Source organism: Serinus canaria, chromosome 4 (genome assembly GCF_022539315.1).
Source record: "Serinus canaria isolate serCan28SL12 chromosome 4, serCan2020, whole genome shotgun sequence".
Lineage (NCBI taxonomy): Eukaryota > Metazoa > Chordata > Aves > Passeriformes > Fringillidae > Serinus > Serinus canaria.
In genome coordinates this window covers 59,648,359-59,665,357 of record NC_066317.1, presented here as the reverse complement: position 1 = coordinate 59,665,357, position 16,999 = coordinate 59,648,359, and the positions used below count along the sequence as shown (strand labels likewise).

General features: G+C 38.7%; 1 protein-coding gene across 1 annotated transcript; it reads right to left on the bottom strand.

Moving 5' to 3' along the window:
* Window positions 1-5,384: 5,384 nt before the first annotated feature.
* On the bottom strand, window positions 5,385-14,343 carry LOC127059497 (uncharacterized). The gene is made up of 5 exons (XM_050973347.1): window positions 14,248-14,343; window positions 11,959-12,288; window positions 10,460-10,570; window positions 9,482-9,621; window positions 5,385-6,703 (listed from the first exon to the last, which is right to left on the bottom strand). The coding sequence occupies exons 1-5, from the start codon at window positions 14,300-14,302 to the stop codon at window positions 6,581-6,583; spliced, it is 759 nt and encodes a 252-aa protein (XP_050829304.1). The 5' UTR covers window positions 14,303-14,343; the 3' UTR covers window positions 5,385-6,580.
* Between the last annotated feature and the right edge of the window lie 2,656 nt (window positions 14,344-16,999).

Sequence of the window (16,999 nt, the reverse complement as noted above, 5' to 3'; positions counted from 1 at the left end):
ATTTTATGGCATTTGGTCTGATATTCAGGCTGTGTGACCCTCTGCTGATATTCCCTTAGAGAATAAATTTTATTCCATGCTCTTTGCAGCAGTGTCTGTTTTGGAAAAGTCTGAAGAAATACATTTTTCAGTTCTGCTGTAAAGGCCCATTTGTGTTACAGCCAGATGAATAGTTGAAATGGGATAGTTGAAATGGTAAAATTCTACTAGAGCTTATCATCCCTTCCAGCTTATTTTATTCCTATTCCTCAGGAAGTTACATGAGAAGGACTTTTTGACATTTTCCACAAATCTGTTATGTCTCTGGGTGGAAGAAGCACAAGGAGGAAGAAAAAACCCTGAAATTATGAACTTGCTATTTTTCTGGTTTCCTGGCAGCAAAATGAAAAGCAATTTATTTTCCTCTTAGCAAAAGAGTAACATTTGAACAACAAACAAACATTCCATTTTCCACATTGAGATAAAATTGTCAAACTCCCTGAATTTTCCAGTGTCCTGAACAGTCTGTTGAACTTCAAGCATAAACACACTTCATGTACTTTGCACAGCTTCTCAAAATTTTCTGCAAGTCTGGTTTTAAAGATCATTTCATTTCCACAAAACACAGTGAATTTATTTATGTCTAGTGAGCAGATGATGCAATTGCTACATTGCTTAGCAGAAAAAGTGAAAAAAGAGCAGACTAAGCAGGCACTGGTGGGGCACAGGCAGAAGAGGAGTTCATACAAGCACAATGTGCTGTTCAGTGACACTCTGGATAGGTTCTGTTTACTATAGACAGACCAGTTTTAATTGTTTTATTATCATTTACTTCTCAGAATATCCTTCAAATGTATTTTAAAAATGCAATTAATAAGCTCACATACCCTTTCAGAGAAGTTTAAAGGCAGGTGAAATGAGTAAGGTTGAGGTCAGTTAACTGGCTGTGTGATTGCCTGAGCTGAGAGCTGGAGTAATAACACTGTCATCTGGCAAAGCTGTGCCATGGGAAACTCACTTTCAGCTCTGCATATTGACTCCAATCAAACACATTTGTTAGTGCACGAGACACAGCACATTAGACTGTAAAATCAATGAATATATTTACAGCCAATAAATTAATATTTGCAGGGTAAATACTTCTGTCTAGTTTTCATTCCTTGTTTGAATAATTTCCTGGATGCCATTCTTTGCAGGGTTCTTCTGTACTTCAGTTTTAAGGTTCTTGATGTTAAGTCTTCCAAAAATACTTTTTATTTTTGGTTGTAATGACAGAAAAAGAGGTCACACCCTAAGGTAACCAAATGTTGTCCACTCAAGTGCTGTAGTTTCTAAATCTATGATTCCTCAGCCAGTCTCTCACCAGCAGCCCAAGTGTCAGTTGCTCTACTTTAACACTTGTGTAAAATCCCACTCAGCTATCAGCCAATCCTGCTGAGCTGGGGTGAGCATAGCAAAAAGCTGGTCTATGGCATGGTCAGAAAAAATAGGGGAAAAGAAGAAAAGAGAAAGGAAAAGAAAAACAAAGAGGAAAAGAAAAAGGAAAAGAAAAAGAGAGGAAAAATCAGGCTCAAAAAGAGCTGTGAGGGAGGATAGTTTTGTAACACTTGAAGCAATTGAGTAAACCTTTTAAAGGAAGTTCTTATTTGTTATAGAGAGGTAAAACATGCAAAAATTAATAAGCCAAGTTCAAGAAGGTTCTCAAGAGACTTCTGTATTCAGAGAGGAATAATTTGGGTCTGTTAGCTGTTGTTCTTAATTATGAATTAAGCAATACACTTTTTCCTTCATTGTACAAAAAAAATTTCTGAGAGGAAGGAATACCTAAGAAAAAGTTATTTAGTGTTGAGTGTCCATGCAGGAAACATCAAAGAAACACCTATGCATTTCCCTTTTTAAAAACTTTTTTTTTTTCTTTTTGAAATGTGAATTTATGTGTACACTGAGGATATGGGTAAGACTGACCTACTATCCCAGAACTGTGTGTAAAGTGAGGTGATATCCATAGATGCTGCCAGGAAGATTTACAAGGCAAATTGCTGGAGTGGAAGTTCCCCAGGCACAAAGCTGGCTGTTTTCAGTTTTCTGAGAGCAATCACAGAGTGTAGTGCAACTGATAAGGAGTGGGGCTTTTTTAGCAGTTCTGTCACTGCCCAGAAAACGCTGGGCTCAGAAATACAGGAAGCAGGGGTGGGAAATGGAACTAGAGCCTGCTTTTGTAACAGATCACTTAACTTCAGATTTCACTTACCAGAAAAAAGAAAGCTTTCAACAAATAGGAAAATAAAAAATGATCTGCATAGAAGTGGGAGAATCCTTGCTTTGGAGAGGGGAATCCAACCATTAATAGAGTCTCACTTAGAAGAGAGGATGCTTGACTCTGTTAAGGAAATGTGGTCACAAATATAGGAGCTGCATTATTTTGGCCAAAATTTACCTTTTGAATGTGCTTATACCCATCTGGATGCCCTGCCTGGTATGTGTCCTAACTAGGGTAGCCATTGCTGTGCCAGGACACTGGTTGTGGTGTCTTGGGAACAACCTGTACCTGTGTGATGTCCCCGTGCTCAGCACTCACACAGCTCTGTGGCCACACTGCTCATCTGAAGGTCAGGTGAGAAAGCTTTTGCAACTCTTTCTACCCAGGGGGAACCAGTTTGAATTAAATGGTAACTATTCTTTCCATTTCCGTTCTTGCTTGATAGCAGCCCCTCTTTGAGATAAGATCTGCAGTTTAGATTAAGCTTAGTCTGTTTTTAAAAAGGAACTTGAAATGGCACCTTTTAATATTGTACAGCTGCTAAACTGAAAAAGCAGAGCTTTTCTATCTGAGAAAAGAAAAATTTTGGTATTTTTGGAGTGTCTTTCGCCCTACTACCTGACCAGTTTGTGCTGTCTTTATTAGAGAACCTTATGGCTTTTTTCCACTCTCCAGAATTAAAAGCTAAGAAGTAAAGAAGAGAACAACACCTATTAGTTGCTTTCTGATTTATTTCCACAGCAGTATCAGAAACCCTGACCAAGGACTGCAATTGTGTTAGGCCTGGCAATTTACAGATAGAGCATTCAAGTTTAGGACAGGACAAGGACATCAGCAGATAAAGGAATAGACAACATTTCAGAGCGAATGTACGTGACAGGCCCAGTTCCTTGTTATGATTTCAAACCCTTAAGTTGTTCAGTTATTCCTCTGATCTCTGGCTGCATTAAGTCCATTAATAATACCTAACACAGATGCTGCACTTGTTGCCTCTCTGCCTTACCCTTTTTATACTCCTCCATCTCTGTGGAGTTGAATATTTCCTGAAACAAGGTTAGGAAGGGCAGCTTTGGCTGTATAAGATATTGCCAAGCCCTGCCAACAGACTCTGCTCTGGAAAAAAGATGAGGAACTAATTTTTGTCACATTCTCTCAGCCAGAAAAATTCACCAGCATGCAGCACCAGACCACGGCACCTTAGCCAAAGCTGTTTTATTTGAATGTTCATAAAAATCCTTCCTCCCATCTCAGCATTTCAGATTATGTAGAAAACAAGAAACATTGACACATGATCACCTGCCCTTTCTCTTCATTAGAGAAATTGCTTTACATTCTTTTGATCTGAGTATTTGTTTGTCAGTTGTGTTTGCAGTTTCCTGCTTACAAAGAACTGACGGAAGAGCCCTTAGTAAAAACAACAATAAAAACCCTTTACAGCTGCCCCGTTATAACCACCCAGGGCAGGCAGGAGGGAGTGAGTGGCTGTGCAGAGCTCAGGTGCCAGACAGGGTTAATCCACAACATCTTTGCTGTTCTGACAGCCCCATTATCAGGCACAGGTACATCAGCCACAGCAGCACACACAAACAGGGCTGTTCTACAAATACATTCATTGGGATACTCCATCATCCTGCCTGCCACTGAGGGTCCTTGGTGTAATAGGGCTGGGAATGCCTGCTCCATAATCTTCTTCCATGGATACAATGAGAGGAAGGAACCCCAGTCCAGGGCTTGGAAGGAAATGTGCAGGTCAAGCTAGATTAGTCTCAGTCACAAAGAGCAGCTACCTAAGTGCTGGGTAGGGTAAATAAGATGTGACTCCTTGCATGGCTTTGCAAGGGATTGGGAAGAGAGAGAGTTCAGGCTCAAGGAGACTGCACTAGCTCTGCAAATCAGGGTCAGGAGCATGACAGAAGCAGAGAGGGAGCCTTGTTTGTAGAACTATGACTAAGCCAAGTACACTGGTGAGACATTAAAAGCATAGAACACACACAAGGCTTTTGAATTCATTGGGCCAGACTTGCTCCTAAATCAGCGTGTTTCAGCCTGTGCTCAAGACAGGACTTTGGATATCAAATTAAATGGAATGGAACCATCATTTTTCAGCAGCTTGTTCAAAAGGGAATAACCAAGAAAATGGCTAAAAGCAAGGGCCCAGGACCCTCTTCAAGTTCTATTATTAGACAGATGCCTTCATTATATTCTCATCAGCTAAACAGACAGTTAAAGCTGAGATCATACTGCATGCTAGAACGTGACCTGAGGTTAATTACAGAGTGATGGTTTTGTTTTAAAACTAACAAAACAGCCGAGAAGAATTAAAACACAGAAGGATTTATTGCTTCCCAAGTGGCACAGAAGCAGAGAAGCTAATATATTTGAGGCAGAGGTGTCAAAAGCTGGAGCTCTAAAAATACTCTGCTGGCTCATAGCCACCACTGTCAGCCACAGATAAAAATAGGTCATGATAAATTGGGTGTAGTCTTCTACAGATGTTGGAAATGACCATGTTAACATACAAAATGTGTGCAGCTGTTAAGAAGGCAGCATTCTTTGCTGTTAGGAGCCACATTTAATTAAAATGTAATTAAAATAGGATTTGGAGACTATTAAGCTGTGGTTTTCTGTAACATTTTTCCTGAAAACTGTACATCTCATTGTGATTAAACAGAGAAGTAAGCAGCAGTTTATAGAAAGACCAAAATTTACTGCACTCACTTGCAGCTCTGGTACATAACTGAGAGCTTCCTTGAACAGGGACTTGGGCTGAAGGTCACCATTTTACAGATTATGTCTTTCTTTTGTGGCAAACAAAGTTACAGGGTTTGGGGGAATCCAGGGCAGAACCATCTCAGATCCTTAAAAGAATATGGCACATGACAGAGTTTCACTATGCAGTAAAGGAAAGGGATCTGTAATAGTGAGTTTCAGGACAAATCCCACCAGGGTTTTAAAATAGCTGAACTTTAAGAAGAGAAAAGGAATATTATTTTGCTTTATTCAATTTACACATAAATACTATGAGATGTAACAGTTTCTCTCATACAAGACATAACCACAGAACACTGATTACAGTCTGGTTCAGACAGCAGCATATTTATTGCAGTAGGGAAATCAGGGCAGGTTACAGAGCAACCCAGGAAAGAAGATCCACAGCACAGAGTGAGACCCAGCTGCCTTACAGTGATTTGAGAGGTAGCTTTGTGAACTGCTGCACAGACTGAGCCACACCACGAGCTGTGCTGTATGGCCACAAAGATTTCATTAACAGCATTTAGTAGGAAGCCAGTCACACATTTAGACTACACAAGCAGTTTTTAAGGGCTCTGGGAAAGCTGGATTGTGTCTATTGCACTGCCCAGGTAGGAGCTGGACAAAAATCTTGAGCAGTGAAGTTGTTTCTACTTGCACTGATGGCAAGAGGTTCTAACCTCCAGCTAAGCTCTGAAAAAAACATTGACAGAAGATGACATAATCCTGGTACATAAACACATTCACATTTCAGATAGCCACTCTTAGCATTCAGCAGCCCTTGGACAATTACAATTAGCTTTGCTGCCAATAGTTTTCCCCTGTGTTCTGACCTTGGAATTCAGGTTCTCCTTAATTTTTTCAACTTTGGTTTTTCTTCAGTGATTTTTAAAAAAGTTCTATAGCTGGCAAAAGGGGAACAAAAATTACCACCCCTATCTCCTCCAAGCCACTCTCCTAAACCAGTTAGACAATAATTATACATTATATCTATATATATATCTATATCTTAATTTAAATCTAGTATTTCATTGTGTGTAGGAGACTTCATTCTCTGGAAGACTTTTCCTAGTTTGTGAATGCATTAACACCAACAGTCCCTTTATATATAAGAGGAATATGATCCTTTCTGGCATATCTCTCTGTCTGTAATGTGGTCAGAACTGATGACAGTTTCAGAGCTCAGACTCCATGCATTTTTATCTTTATCCTCTCCTATTCATACCTGGGCTTCCTGAAGCAATGCTTGTGTTGGAGAATGTTGCTCAATCCAGAAGGTTTTTTCAAAGTATGGTAAACAGAGTATTTCTGGACACCAGAGGAAGAGCTGAAGACAGTCTTCTAAATGGCATATCCTTCAAATTCAGAGACTCCTTAGACTGTTTTGTTAGTGACAAAACATTCAAAAACTGCTTAGAGCCAACTGTTTTTCTTCTGTATTGTCCCACTGGCAATCTTTTGACAGGAAACACGTAATCCGTCTTGCAGCAGCAAATTATCATATTTTTCAGTTTCACAGTTATTTAGCCATATTTTGTTTAGTTCTGAATGTCAAGGTAGATGGCAGATCCTTGTCGCATTCTAGACTTTTCAGCTAGTTTCTGGGATTTGCTCTTCTTCTCCATTAGATACAACAGTCACAGTGGATTTGTCATCTTTTCCTCCTGATTCATTGCAAAAACTTTCAAGTGATTCATAAAGCAAAGACACAGCCTTAAAAAACAAAGAAAATGTCAGTCAAGACTTTTATCCATAAAGTAGATGTAAAATGAACTTGTACCCATGACACAGCACAGCCCCAGGAAACACAAAGAAACAGAGGCCATGAAGTTACAATTACAGAGGAAATGAATGTTTGAGTATTAATGTTGAAAGGTAAAGCTTTCCTATGTTCAGATTCAATTCTCTTAGTTAATTAGGCAGCAGGCACAAATACTTTTTTAGAGTACTAAAGATGTCGAGTTTCAGGGTAGATCAGACTCCATGAAATCTGAAATGGAAAACATTATTACCCCCTTAATCTTTTAACTCTGGTATTTCCAAAAACCTTCATCATACCCTTCCCTCTGGATGGATGCTCTTTTGATGCAGTAAACTAGCACACTGCTGTTGTATTCAGCTGCTCTTCTGGACAGTGCAAAAGTCATCCTATTCCTAAACATACATAGGGGTAAGTCCTTTAGTAAAAGATGAGAATTAAAGATCTGCCTGAAATGTACACAAAGACCTATTCCCACAGATATATAAAAATCAAAATCTCAAGCTGAGATGGCATAAACAAGCAAATGAGTGGAAGTCATGAAGAAGTGTTTTTTGTCTTCACACTTACATGCTGCTATGGGGGTTTGCTGTCTGTGTTCTGATGAACCATACTCAGCACAGAGAGGTGCCTGCCAGATGAAGTCAAGCAGGAGGCATGGTGGGAATGGCCAACCAACCTGGATCACAATTGTGTGCATCTTGAACAGCCAGAACTCCCCAGTCAAGAGTGAGCATTATAAATGCTACCATGAGCTGGAATTTTGTATTAATGCTACGAAAGTGCTTAGATTTTGACTGGAACCTGCAGAACTAGATGAAAAAATCATCAACTGCACTGAGAATTCCCTCAAAGGCCAAATTCCCCTGCAGCTGGCAGAACTGTATGGGAAACACTCCCTGAGCATCTCAGCTGAGGAAACATGGGATGATTCTCCAGAGACAGAGACCAGTGCTACAGGAGCCAGCTTTGCCACTCCCAGGTTGAGTTACCTTGGGTACTTGCACCTATGTGTTGTCACCTGACCTAATTGCTCAAGGTTGCTGTGACATATAATACAGGTGAGAATAAAATCCATGGCTTGATTCAATTTCTGTGATACAGGATTGCCTTTTCAACACCCAGAATTGTAAAAAAAGCATGAGACTGTAAGTAGTCTTGCAGAGGCAGATAGAACCTTCATGTTCACTGTTCTAGAAATGATGCCCAAACTGACTCAGAATATTCACCAAATTTCCAAACTTAAAAAGAAAATTGTAAGTTATGTATAAAACCAGTGTGAGACTAGTTTTTCCCAAGTAAGTAGAGACTTTTTCACAATCAGGAAAAAAAAATTAAATTAGGCTGATAATATTCTGCGATACAATTGAAAGGCAGATACCATAATATTTGCTCATCACTACTGGCTTAATTCGTTTGAAATATGGTGTCCACATACATGGTATGTACTGGCTTTACTAACTTACTGGACCTCTTGAATGATTTATAACATCCCATTGTGCTTGAACATTTAAGAAGATGACACTATGAAAGCACTCTTTCTGCTTTCACTAAAACAGCAAAAAGGTCTGTTACATGAAGGAAAATACTGAACCTAGGCCATGACACATCCCTGTGGCTGGTAGCTGCTAAATTACAAAGCAGCTGCAAAAGATCATAATTGCATTCATACAACCTCTGGAGTAGTCTTATCCACTCAAATCCAGAGCAGTAACTGGCTACTAATGAACTTTTCACCCCCTAGGATGCTTGTTTTCCCATTCTCAACCTCATTTTCCTACATCTTCATTAAATATTAACAAGCAGAAGAGTAATCACCTCATAGCTAGTAATTAGCATAATTTATTACTATGACCAGACCATACTTGTATTCTTGTAATTTTCTACTATGATATCTCCAGTAAAAGCAAGTCTCAGCTTCAGGGGCAATCTACTTACAGAGAACAAATTTTCTCAGGTATTTTCTTTCTCTTAGAGCAATGACTATTGCTCAATAAAAGATGGATATTACTGTTTCACTACCTGCATGCTGATATTTTCTCTTGCCATGACCACATCACCTATGTGACCAAATCAAGGCTGCAGCCAGGTTCTCTTATGGGAGAGCCTGGGAATCTGTAAGCCCAGTAACTGCAGATGTGACCATGGGCTTGAACATTTTTCATCTCTTTTGTGTGACTTGCCTAAGTCTCTCCAGCTGATTGCAACAAAAACTGTGCCTGCCTATGCAAGGGTTAAATTAGGGCTTCTTTCCCTTGCTTAATTTATGTTTCATTGTAATTAAAAGATGAATAATTGCATGGGGAAAAGAGCCTGCCAGGAATCTGCTACCTGCTCTCAGCAAGCGTTGCCTGCTCTAATGACCCTCTGAGCTGAAGCTGGTCCAAGGCCCTTGAGCTTGGTACACAATTACACATAAAGGGACTTTCTTGCCACTTTTTTACTTCTTTTCTTTTCTTTCTCTTTATTGATCTTGTCTGCTTTTTGCTGCTCTCTTTTCCAGACAATCTTAGAGTGTTATTAACTATTATAACAGATTTCAATACTTTCCTACTACATAAATATCCTTCTTCTTATTTCTGAGTGTGGGTTTTTTTTTTTTTTTTCGCTTTAAACCTTTTTCATATGTAGGAAGATGCTGTCCCAGGAACAGCAGGTTCTTGTGTGCTTTCTCCCCAGTGCCTCATTCTGAAAACCCTCTCACAGCATGAGTCTTTTTATAAACCTCTTACCCATTCAGCAGAATTAGATGATGAGTTTTCCTCAGCTGCTTCTCTGGTGGATTCATTTCTCCCATGAAGCTCTTCCACCTCGAGTCTCTGCTCCTGCTCCTGCTCTTGCCTTGCTGTCAGCACAGGAAGCTGTGCAGCACCTTATAAAACCCAAGCCCCAGTCAGTGCTTGCTTGCTGTCCATGTCCAGAGTCACACCTGTACTCTGCCAGAGCTCAATAAGCTCCAAAATGGAGAGTGCAGAGCTCTTGTACAACTAGTCTGGATGACAGGCACTGGAGTGGTATTCAAGCTGAAAACAGCCCAAACAGTTACTTAAGAGGCTGCCTTAGGTTATCTCACTGATCTGAGCTCCCTGCTCTCAGCTGTCCTACATTTATATATGGCCTGCCCCCTTGTCATTCACCATTATCTTCCTATGACTTCTCCCATCCTTAAAGTTCAAGATTTTGAAAAAGACCCCCAAACCCAACAATAACAAAAACCCCAAATGAACAAACAAAACTGCACTCCAAAACCCCCTACCAACCCAAGTGAATAATTAATTAGAAAGAAATCACACCCTGTAAAAAACCAGAACTATGTGCTCAAGGCTGGGTCTTTCCCATGTCACTTCCAGTTGTCACTACCAGGAGTAAGAGACTGTGATGCAGAGCTAAGTTCTGGCTCCTCAGTTTTTCAGTCAGAAATCAGCAAGAAATTATCAGAACTGATATCCTTGAATACCCTAGCCAGGTCAAGACCTTCAGTGTAAGTGATGACTGTCCTTAAAATGTAAATAATGAAAGCAAGTGGCTGCAAGAACACTCACCTTATCTATAAGCTGTGCCTCTGATCCCTCCTGTCAGCTCGAGATGCCTCAGCAGACCAGGACCAGGTGAGCAAAGTTACACACTGAAATAACTCTTCAGTGCACCTCTCCAGCCTTCTCAAACCAAACCCATAACTTACATGTGCCAATGGAAATATTGTAACTCACCAGATAGGGTGGAGGGCTTTTTCTTTTTGTAGCAAAGATACAAGCTTCCCACTGCTGCTATAAAAGGAAGGATGGCCCATGCTTCCAAATATCTCCTTTCCAGTGAGTGAGCTGTTGCAATTACAAATTTTAAATATAGTGATGTAAAGATAAAAGATCAACATCACAGCAAAAGAAAAAGCAGGTAAAATTAAAAATTATTACAAGAGTGAATCAGGTGCAAGGTCACTTTCCCATCCCTAAGGGATGTATGCCTGATGAACAATAATGTCAGTACCTCCCACAGTTCCTGCAGATTCACATTACCCCTCCCCACAGTATTTAACACCAGTCTTTACTGTTTGTACTTGACCAAGCAGGAGATCTGATTCCCTAACTCATTTTAGGACATTAAAACACTGTTAAAGAATTAAAATTATGTAGATAAAATTCCCACCATTTTGAACACCATTTCCATTTTCACCATTTTGATTCTCTGGCACTGATATTTTCTAAATCCTTGACAATTTTTGTGTTTCCCTTTGAACCAGCTGACCCATGGTATAAAATACTGTACAAAACTGGAGTGTACTGCAGGATTGGAAAGGCTTCCTGTGACTTGAGCAGTCAGCAAGTGAGTGATGTTTGGTAATGGTAAGGGTCTCTTCATAGCTAGTCCCCTTGTCTTTCTCTGCATTTGAGAGATATAAAGACAGCTGAAGATCAGCATCTTCCAGAACTGGTGCATAATGTCTTCAGCTAGCTGTATAACAGAAGTGAGGTAAATTGTCTTCTGGGTGTCTGGCATTATATTAATAATATAAGGACAAACATTTCACTCCTATTGCTGAAAATTTTAGTTGTGTGTGAATACTGATTGCATTTGTGCTTTTCAATGATTAACTCAGAATTGGGACCTCAAACTGCTCCCCTGTAAAAGTTAACATATGACTTTGGTAAACAGGGAGATACAGCACATATAAAACAATTAGCCACAACAATTTTATGGACACAAATCCTTATAGGGCCTATACTGCTCCATCATCCATATTGTTTTATTTCTCACTTTTCATTAGGAGCTTGTAATAAAAAATTAAAATGGTTAGTAAAGGTTACAGATTACTGAGCAGAGTAGCCATGTGATCACTGCAGCCCCCTGCAACCACACACAGCAGATTCACTCTGTCTCACACCTATCCTCCTCCTCTGAGGGGGAACTGTGGCTGGGTCTTGTGTGAAACACACAGCTCATGCACAGCATTTTTGTAAACCTCAGGTAATAATTCCTATTAGCAAATCCTTATGGAGGGAAACAAATTCTGCACAGGAGATATAAAGGCAGAGAGTTTAAGTCAATTGCCATTAAAAGTTGTTCAGGCCCTCTTTGAGTTTGTCTCTTTCACCCAGAGATCCAAAGTGTTGAGGAAAGAAGGTGGGAGGGGCAGGAAATGCACGGCATAGTTCAAATGGAAGAATCTTTCTGATGAAAGATGTGGCACACACATGCCTTGCCAGCCTACCTTTCTCTTCAACAATCACCGTTGTCCCATTTCCACACAGCTTCTTAAAGAAAGGTATTTCAATAATTATCTCACAGTAGTAAAATCCAGTGTCATTTACATTGGCAGATTTGATGACAAGCACATCCTTGTTTTCACAGGTGATGTTGGATGAATAGAGAACTTTTGATGATATACTTTTAGTGATATTCACTTTATTAACAAAATACCAGCATGCTCTATACCTCTCAACAGCTTTTTCCCAAATACAGGTGATTTCAGTGGAGTCTCCAGCTGATAGATTTATATTTGTTGGTGTTTGGATGACTCTTAAATTATTGGGATCTGTAGCTATGGAGAAATACACACAGATTTAAAAGGTAAAACAGCAAAGAGATGTCATTAAAGCTGTATTTACAAGAAATATCTTAAATATTTAAAAAGTGTTTAAATATTAAAATAAACATTTAAAATAACAATTAATACTGTAAATTCATTATGACATGAATTTCAAGCTTACTACTCAATTCTCCCTTGAATGACAGCAATTGTTTTTTGGCTAAAGTAAATTTTTAACCTGATTTTTAACCTGATAAAGTCCTTTAGCATTGTTTGTGTGTAATAAATGAATATTTCTGCATGCTTGCTGATAAACATATTTTTATTTTTAAGAAAAAGCTTTATGAAAAGAGATTAAGTCTGAAGCATATTAAACACTCTCTTCCAGATAAAGAAAAAACAAAAGGAGTAATTCAGAATGATTCATTAGTCAATAGTGAAAAACTCATCAAGGTTAAAGAAAAAGACATTGCAATCTTTTGTCCCTACATAAGAGTTCTTGTCCAGCACAGCTTCTAATGAATGACAAGTGTACAGCATTTTAGAGGTATTTTTTTTCATTTGGTTTCAACTTCTTCCACGAAGTACTTGCTGACAAACTGTTTATAACATCAAATTCACCTCCTTCACTTAATAAGAGAAGCCACACAGATCCCTGTTCTCTCTTGTCTGGCTTCTGAGAAAAGGCTGACTTGGACAGTATCAGTAGAAATCTAACTTTTTGTTCCTTCCTGCTTTCAATACATTTTTCTCTCACTATCAGCATGCAAAGTGAGTGATACACGAGACATTGTGCAATATATGTACAAAACATTTTCTCCTAAAGTGAAGGCACTGTGTGGGTATCAGATAACTCTTTTTACATTCTAATGGCACTGATGCTCATTACAGAAGTGCTAATCCTATAAAATCTATTCCCATAACTGCTGAGACAATTATTTTCATATGCTGTATGAAGAATTATAATTCTTTTTTTCTATCCTTTACAACATTAAAGTAAAGAACTAATAATAAGAGTAAATGGCATGATTTTCTTCTAAATTTTATCCAGTTTATCACTCAGGCACATTTCACAGCAAGACATAACTAATTAGAAAATTTTTCTTATATCTCTAAAATGGCATCTGATCAGTTTTATCAAAAAGATACAAATACATTTTTTCTATTTTTTCAATAGAGAAAGCCACACATTCATCACAAGTAAAGGAGTCAGGCACCACCATCTTTACAATGTAACACTTAAAAACTTGTAGAGAACAACATGGAAAATATAGGGGCAATACAAGCAGCAGAAAAGAAGGGAAATAATTGATGTAGTGTGTAAATGACAACCTAGAAGCCGTTCAACTTAAAGAAATAATCACTGATTTCAGTTTTTCTGTTCATTCAGTTTGTTGTTTAAAACCCAGTTGTGCTATTGACAGTGCTCTATTTCCGTCTTAGATGTTTTTCTGAAAAAATCACTGAAAAAAATTATTTTGCTAATTTTTTAACTCCTGTGGAATACCTGTAGCATTATCCACTGTGATTTGCATTGAACAAGAATTATGAATCCTTATCTGCTTTGTATTTTGGTACCTATATGATCTAGAAAAATCCTCCTCCAAATTTAAAAATTCTGCACTCAGGATTTGTCATAACAAATATTTAAGTTAGAAGTCCTAAAAAGATGGTGCATACACTAACCTAACATCATTTTGGGTCTTGAAGTGTTCAGTTCGTTTCTCTATGCTTCCCCTGCAACAATTTCTTTGTGAAAATGCTTTTTGATTTCTCACGCTTTTTAATCTTGCTTTCAGCATTATGAAAAAACAGTTAATATTCTCTTTCTCTCACATGTGTATTTGAGGTGGATAGACCATAAATCTTTTTTTAAATACAGCTCAAGGATTACAGGTACTAACTAAAAACAAAACACCTACAATTAAAAAAAACCCAAAAACCAAAACAAAAAACCAAACCAACACTTACCTAAGCAGCCAAAACACACTGTTAACAGAAGTTTCATTGAAATGATGATCATCATGCAGAATTATGAGCATTTGCATCAGGCTGCCTTGGTTGAAGATCAGCAGAACACCAAATGAAAGCATGTCAAATACACGGCTTAACTTCCTCTCCCCTCATGTGGTGACGTTGATACAACCTAAGTGCAACCCAATTTTCCCTACACTCTGTGGCACTGCTGTTTCACAACTCAGCCACCCTATTGGAAATTAAATAATTTCTTCTTTAACATTTAACCTGTTTTGTAAGTGGTTGCTGTTCAATATAGATTAGTCTCTCTTCTGGTATGACATAAAGACCTGGGTTTCCATGTGTGGTTTCATGACAGCATTTGCCATTGTCATAAAATCCTTCATTTCAAAGCACTTCACAAAGGTGAGGTTTCTTCAGCTGTTGTGCATGGGCTTGTCAGCAGCCTCTTCCAGCAGACCAGATGATCCCACCCAAAGCCAGGGACAATGATTGCTCATGGCTTACACTGAAGCCAAGCATTGCTCCTGTCTTTCTTTACCATACATTCCATTGCCTCCTTGCTGAAATGTTGCCTGAATTCTTCTCTCCTGTGAGAAGTACTTTTGTACTTTTGCCTTAAGAGCAGCAGAGCTCTCCTGGCAGGAGCAGCAGAGGAAGGCTGAGCTCCATGATCCCCCTGGAAGTGGCCCCAGCATCCTGCAGCTCCAGTGGGGACCTTGAGCTGTGCATGCAATGCATCAACCATCACCTCTGTGGGTGCAGCTGCATCAATGCAACACCAGTGCCATGTACATTAACTAAAGCTCATTTCAGGAAGATTATAAGCATGGGTTAAAAGAAACCTATCTACACTTATCTCATCAAGGTAAGGGTAAAACTTATTTGCCATCAACTATTAAAAAATTTTCTGCAAATGCAGGTAACTGAATGCTGCTTAATATTCTCCAGCACTGATTTTTGGCTCCAACACAGAAACACTTACATGGCCTGGACAGAGACATTCCCTGGAAAACACTGCATTTGTTTCTTAGCTTATCTATCTTATTCAATGTTTCAAATGCAATTTGAAAAACAGAAAAAAACTGTCCTGCAAACGTGTTCAGTTAGGTAATGTCAAAATTGCAACGACAGGGAAAAAAAAGAGAAAAAGATATAAAAGTAAATCAAATAGAACATGCTGAGAATATAAATCAGTTACATTAAAAACTTGATTAAGAATCTGTCAGTCATTAATTTCCTAGAACTAATGTCAGGTTTGGGTAGCACTGGGCAGGTGCCCAGAAACAACTGAACAACATGTTGTAATGATGACACAGTCACATTTAGAGCCTGAGGCACTGTTCCTTTCCAGTTATCAGTAACAAAAGCACAGTGCACCAGCTCAGCTACTTCTCTGGATCTACCTTACAGATATAATTCCAGTGATCTTTAGATTGCCATGCAAAATTAAGAGGAAGAAGATAGCAAAGATAAATGTCACAAAGTGCTACAGGCTAGCCCCATTTCTGATGGTATCCAGCTGACCTGTTTATCATCTTTTAGAACTAGTGAGGACATAAATACCTTTAAATTCAAATGAATAAAGGGATTTATTAAAGCAAATAATTTATATTTAAGGAAATTATTTCATGATGCAAATAATTCTGCTGGCATCCATGCTTTGGTAGTACTGATCAAAGACATAGATTGCAAAAGAAATTTCCATACACAAAGATGCATGTGTAAATCCAAAGGAAAAAGTATTTTATTTTGTATTTACATAACTGCATTTGTGAATTTAGTGCTGAGTTGTGCAGCTGGCAGCTCCAACATGCAGAATAATTTATCTAGAAACTAGGTGAAGCTTTTTCCATAGTGCCGATAGCAGCTTGTATTTACTCTAAGAGAAACTTTGGTTCTAGTCCAAAGCATGAAATGAAGTAGCACACAAAAAAAAGAGGTTGGCTGAAAGGTTTATTTTTAGCCCTGGTAACTGCTCTGTACCATTTTACAACAGAACCTCACAAACTCTCATGACAGCACCACTGAGTGGGTGGAAAAATATGGTGTCAAAATTTCTTAGGTGACCTTTGCTGCCAGGAAAAGTGTATCACACAAAATAACTGTGTGGGTCAGGAAAGCATCTACCACAGAAAGAAAAGAAATAATAATGGGATCTTTCTGCAACTCAATCATATTTAACCTTGGAAACTGCATTGATGAATTTGGATTCTCTAAATGTGTAAACTCACCTGGGTGCTAGAGATGACTGAAGAGCAGCTGCTCAGTGCAGAGTCAGTCTCCCCCAAATACTTTCCACAAATCTCTCTTCCCAAAACTTTTCTCAGTCACTTTCAAGGAGCACCACTTGAGACATACTGACAATTACCTGAAACTTTAGAACAAAGAGGATCTAAACCCTCTTCCTTCTCCTTACCTATTCATCAGACTTTTTTGAGAGCTTGCCATGCAAGTGTTAATGAGACAGCAGCTTTTTTGAGGGGTAACTGTCAGCTGGGAAAATTTATTAATAGATAGAAACAGTGAGGAGAATGTGTGTGGAACTGAAACTAACACCAAGGCTCCCATTGCCCAAACACGCTATGGGAATGTGTGACTTTGTCCTCTGGTTAGAACATTACATCAACCCTCTTTCTTTTGCAGGTCCTGCCTGATCTATGGTTTGAAGTCGTGTTTGAGTGGCTTGATTTCCATCAATTTTTTTATGTAGCAATGCTGTATTCCTCCTCACTAAATTCATATA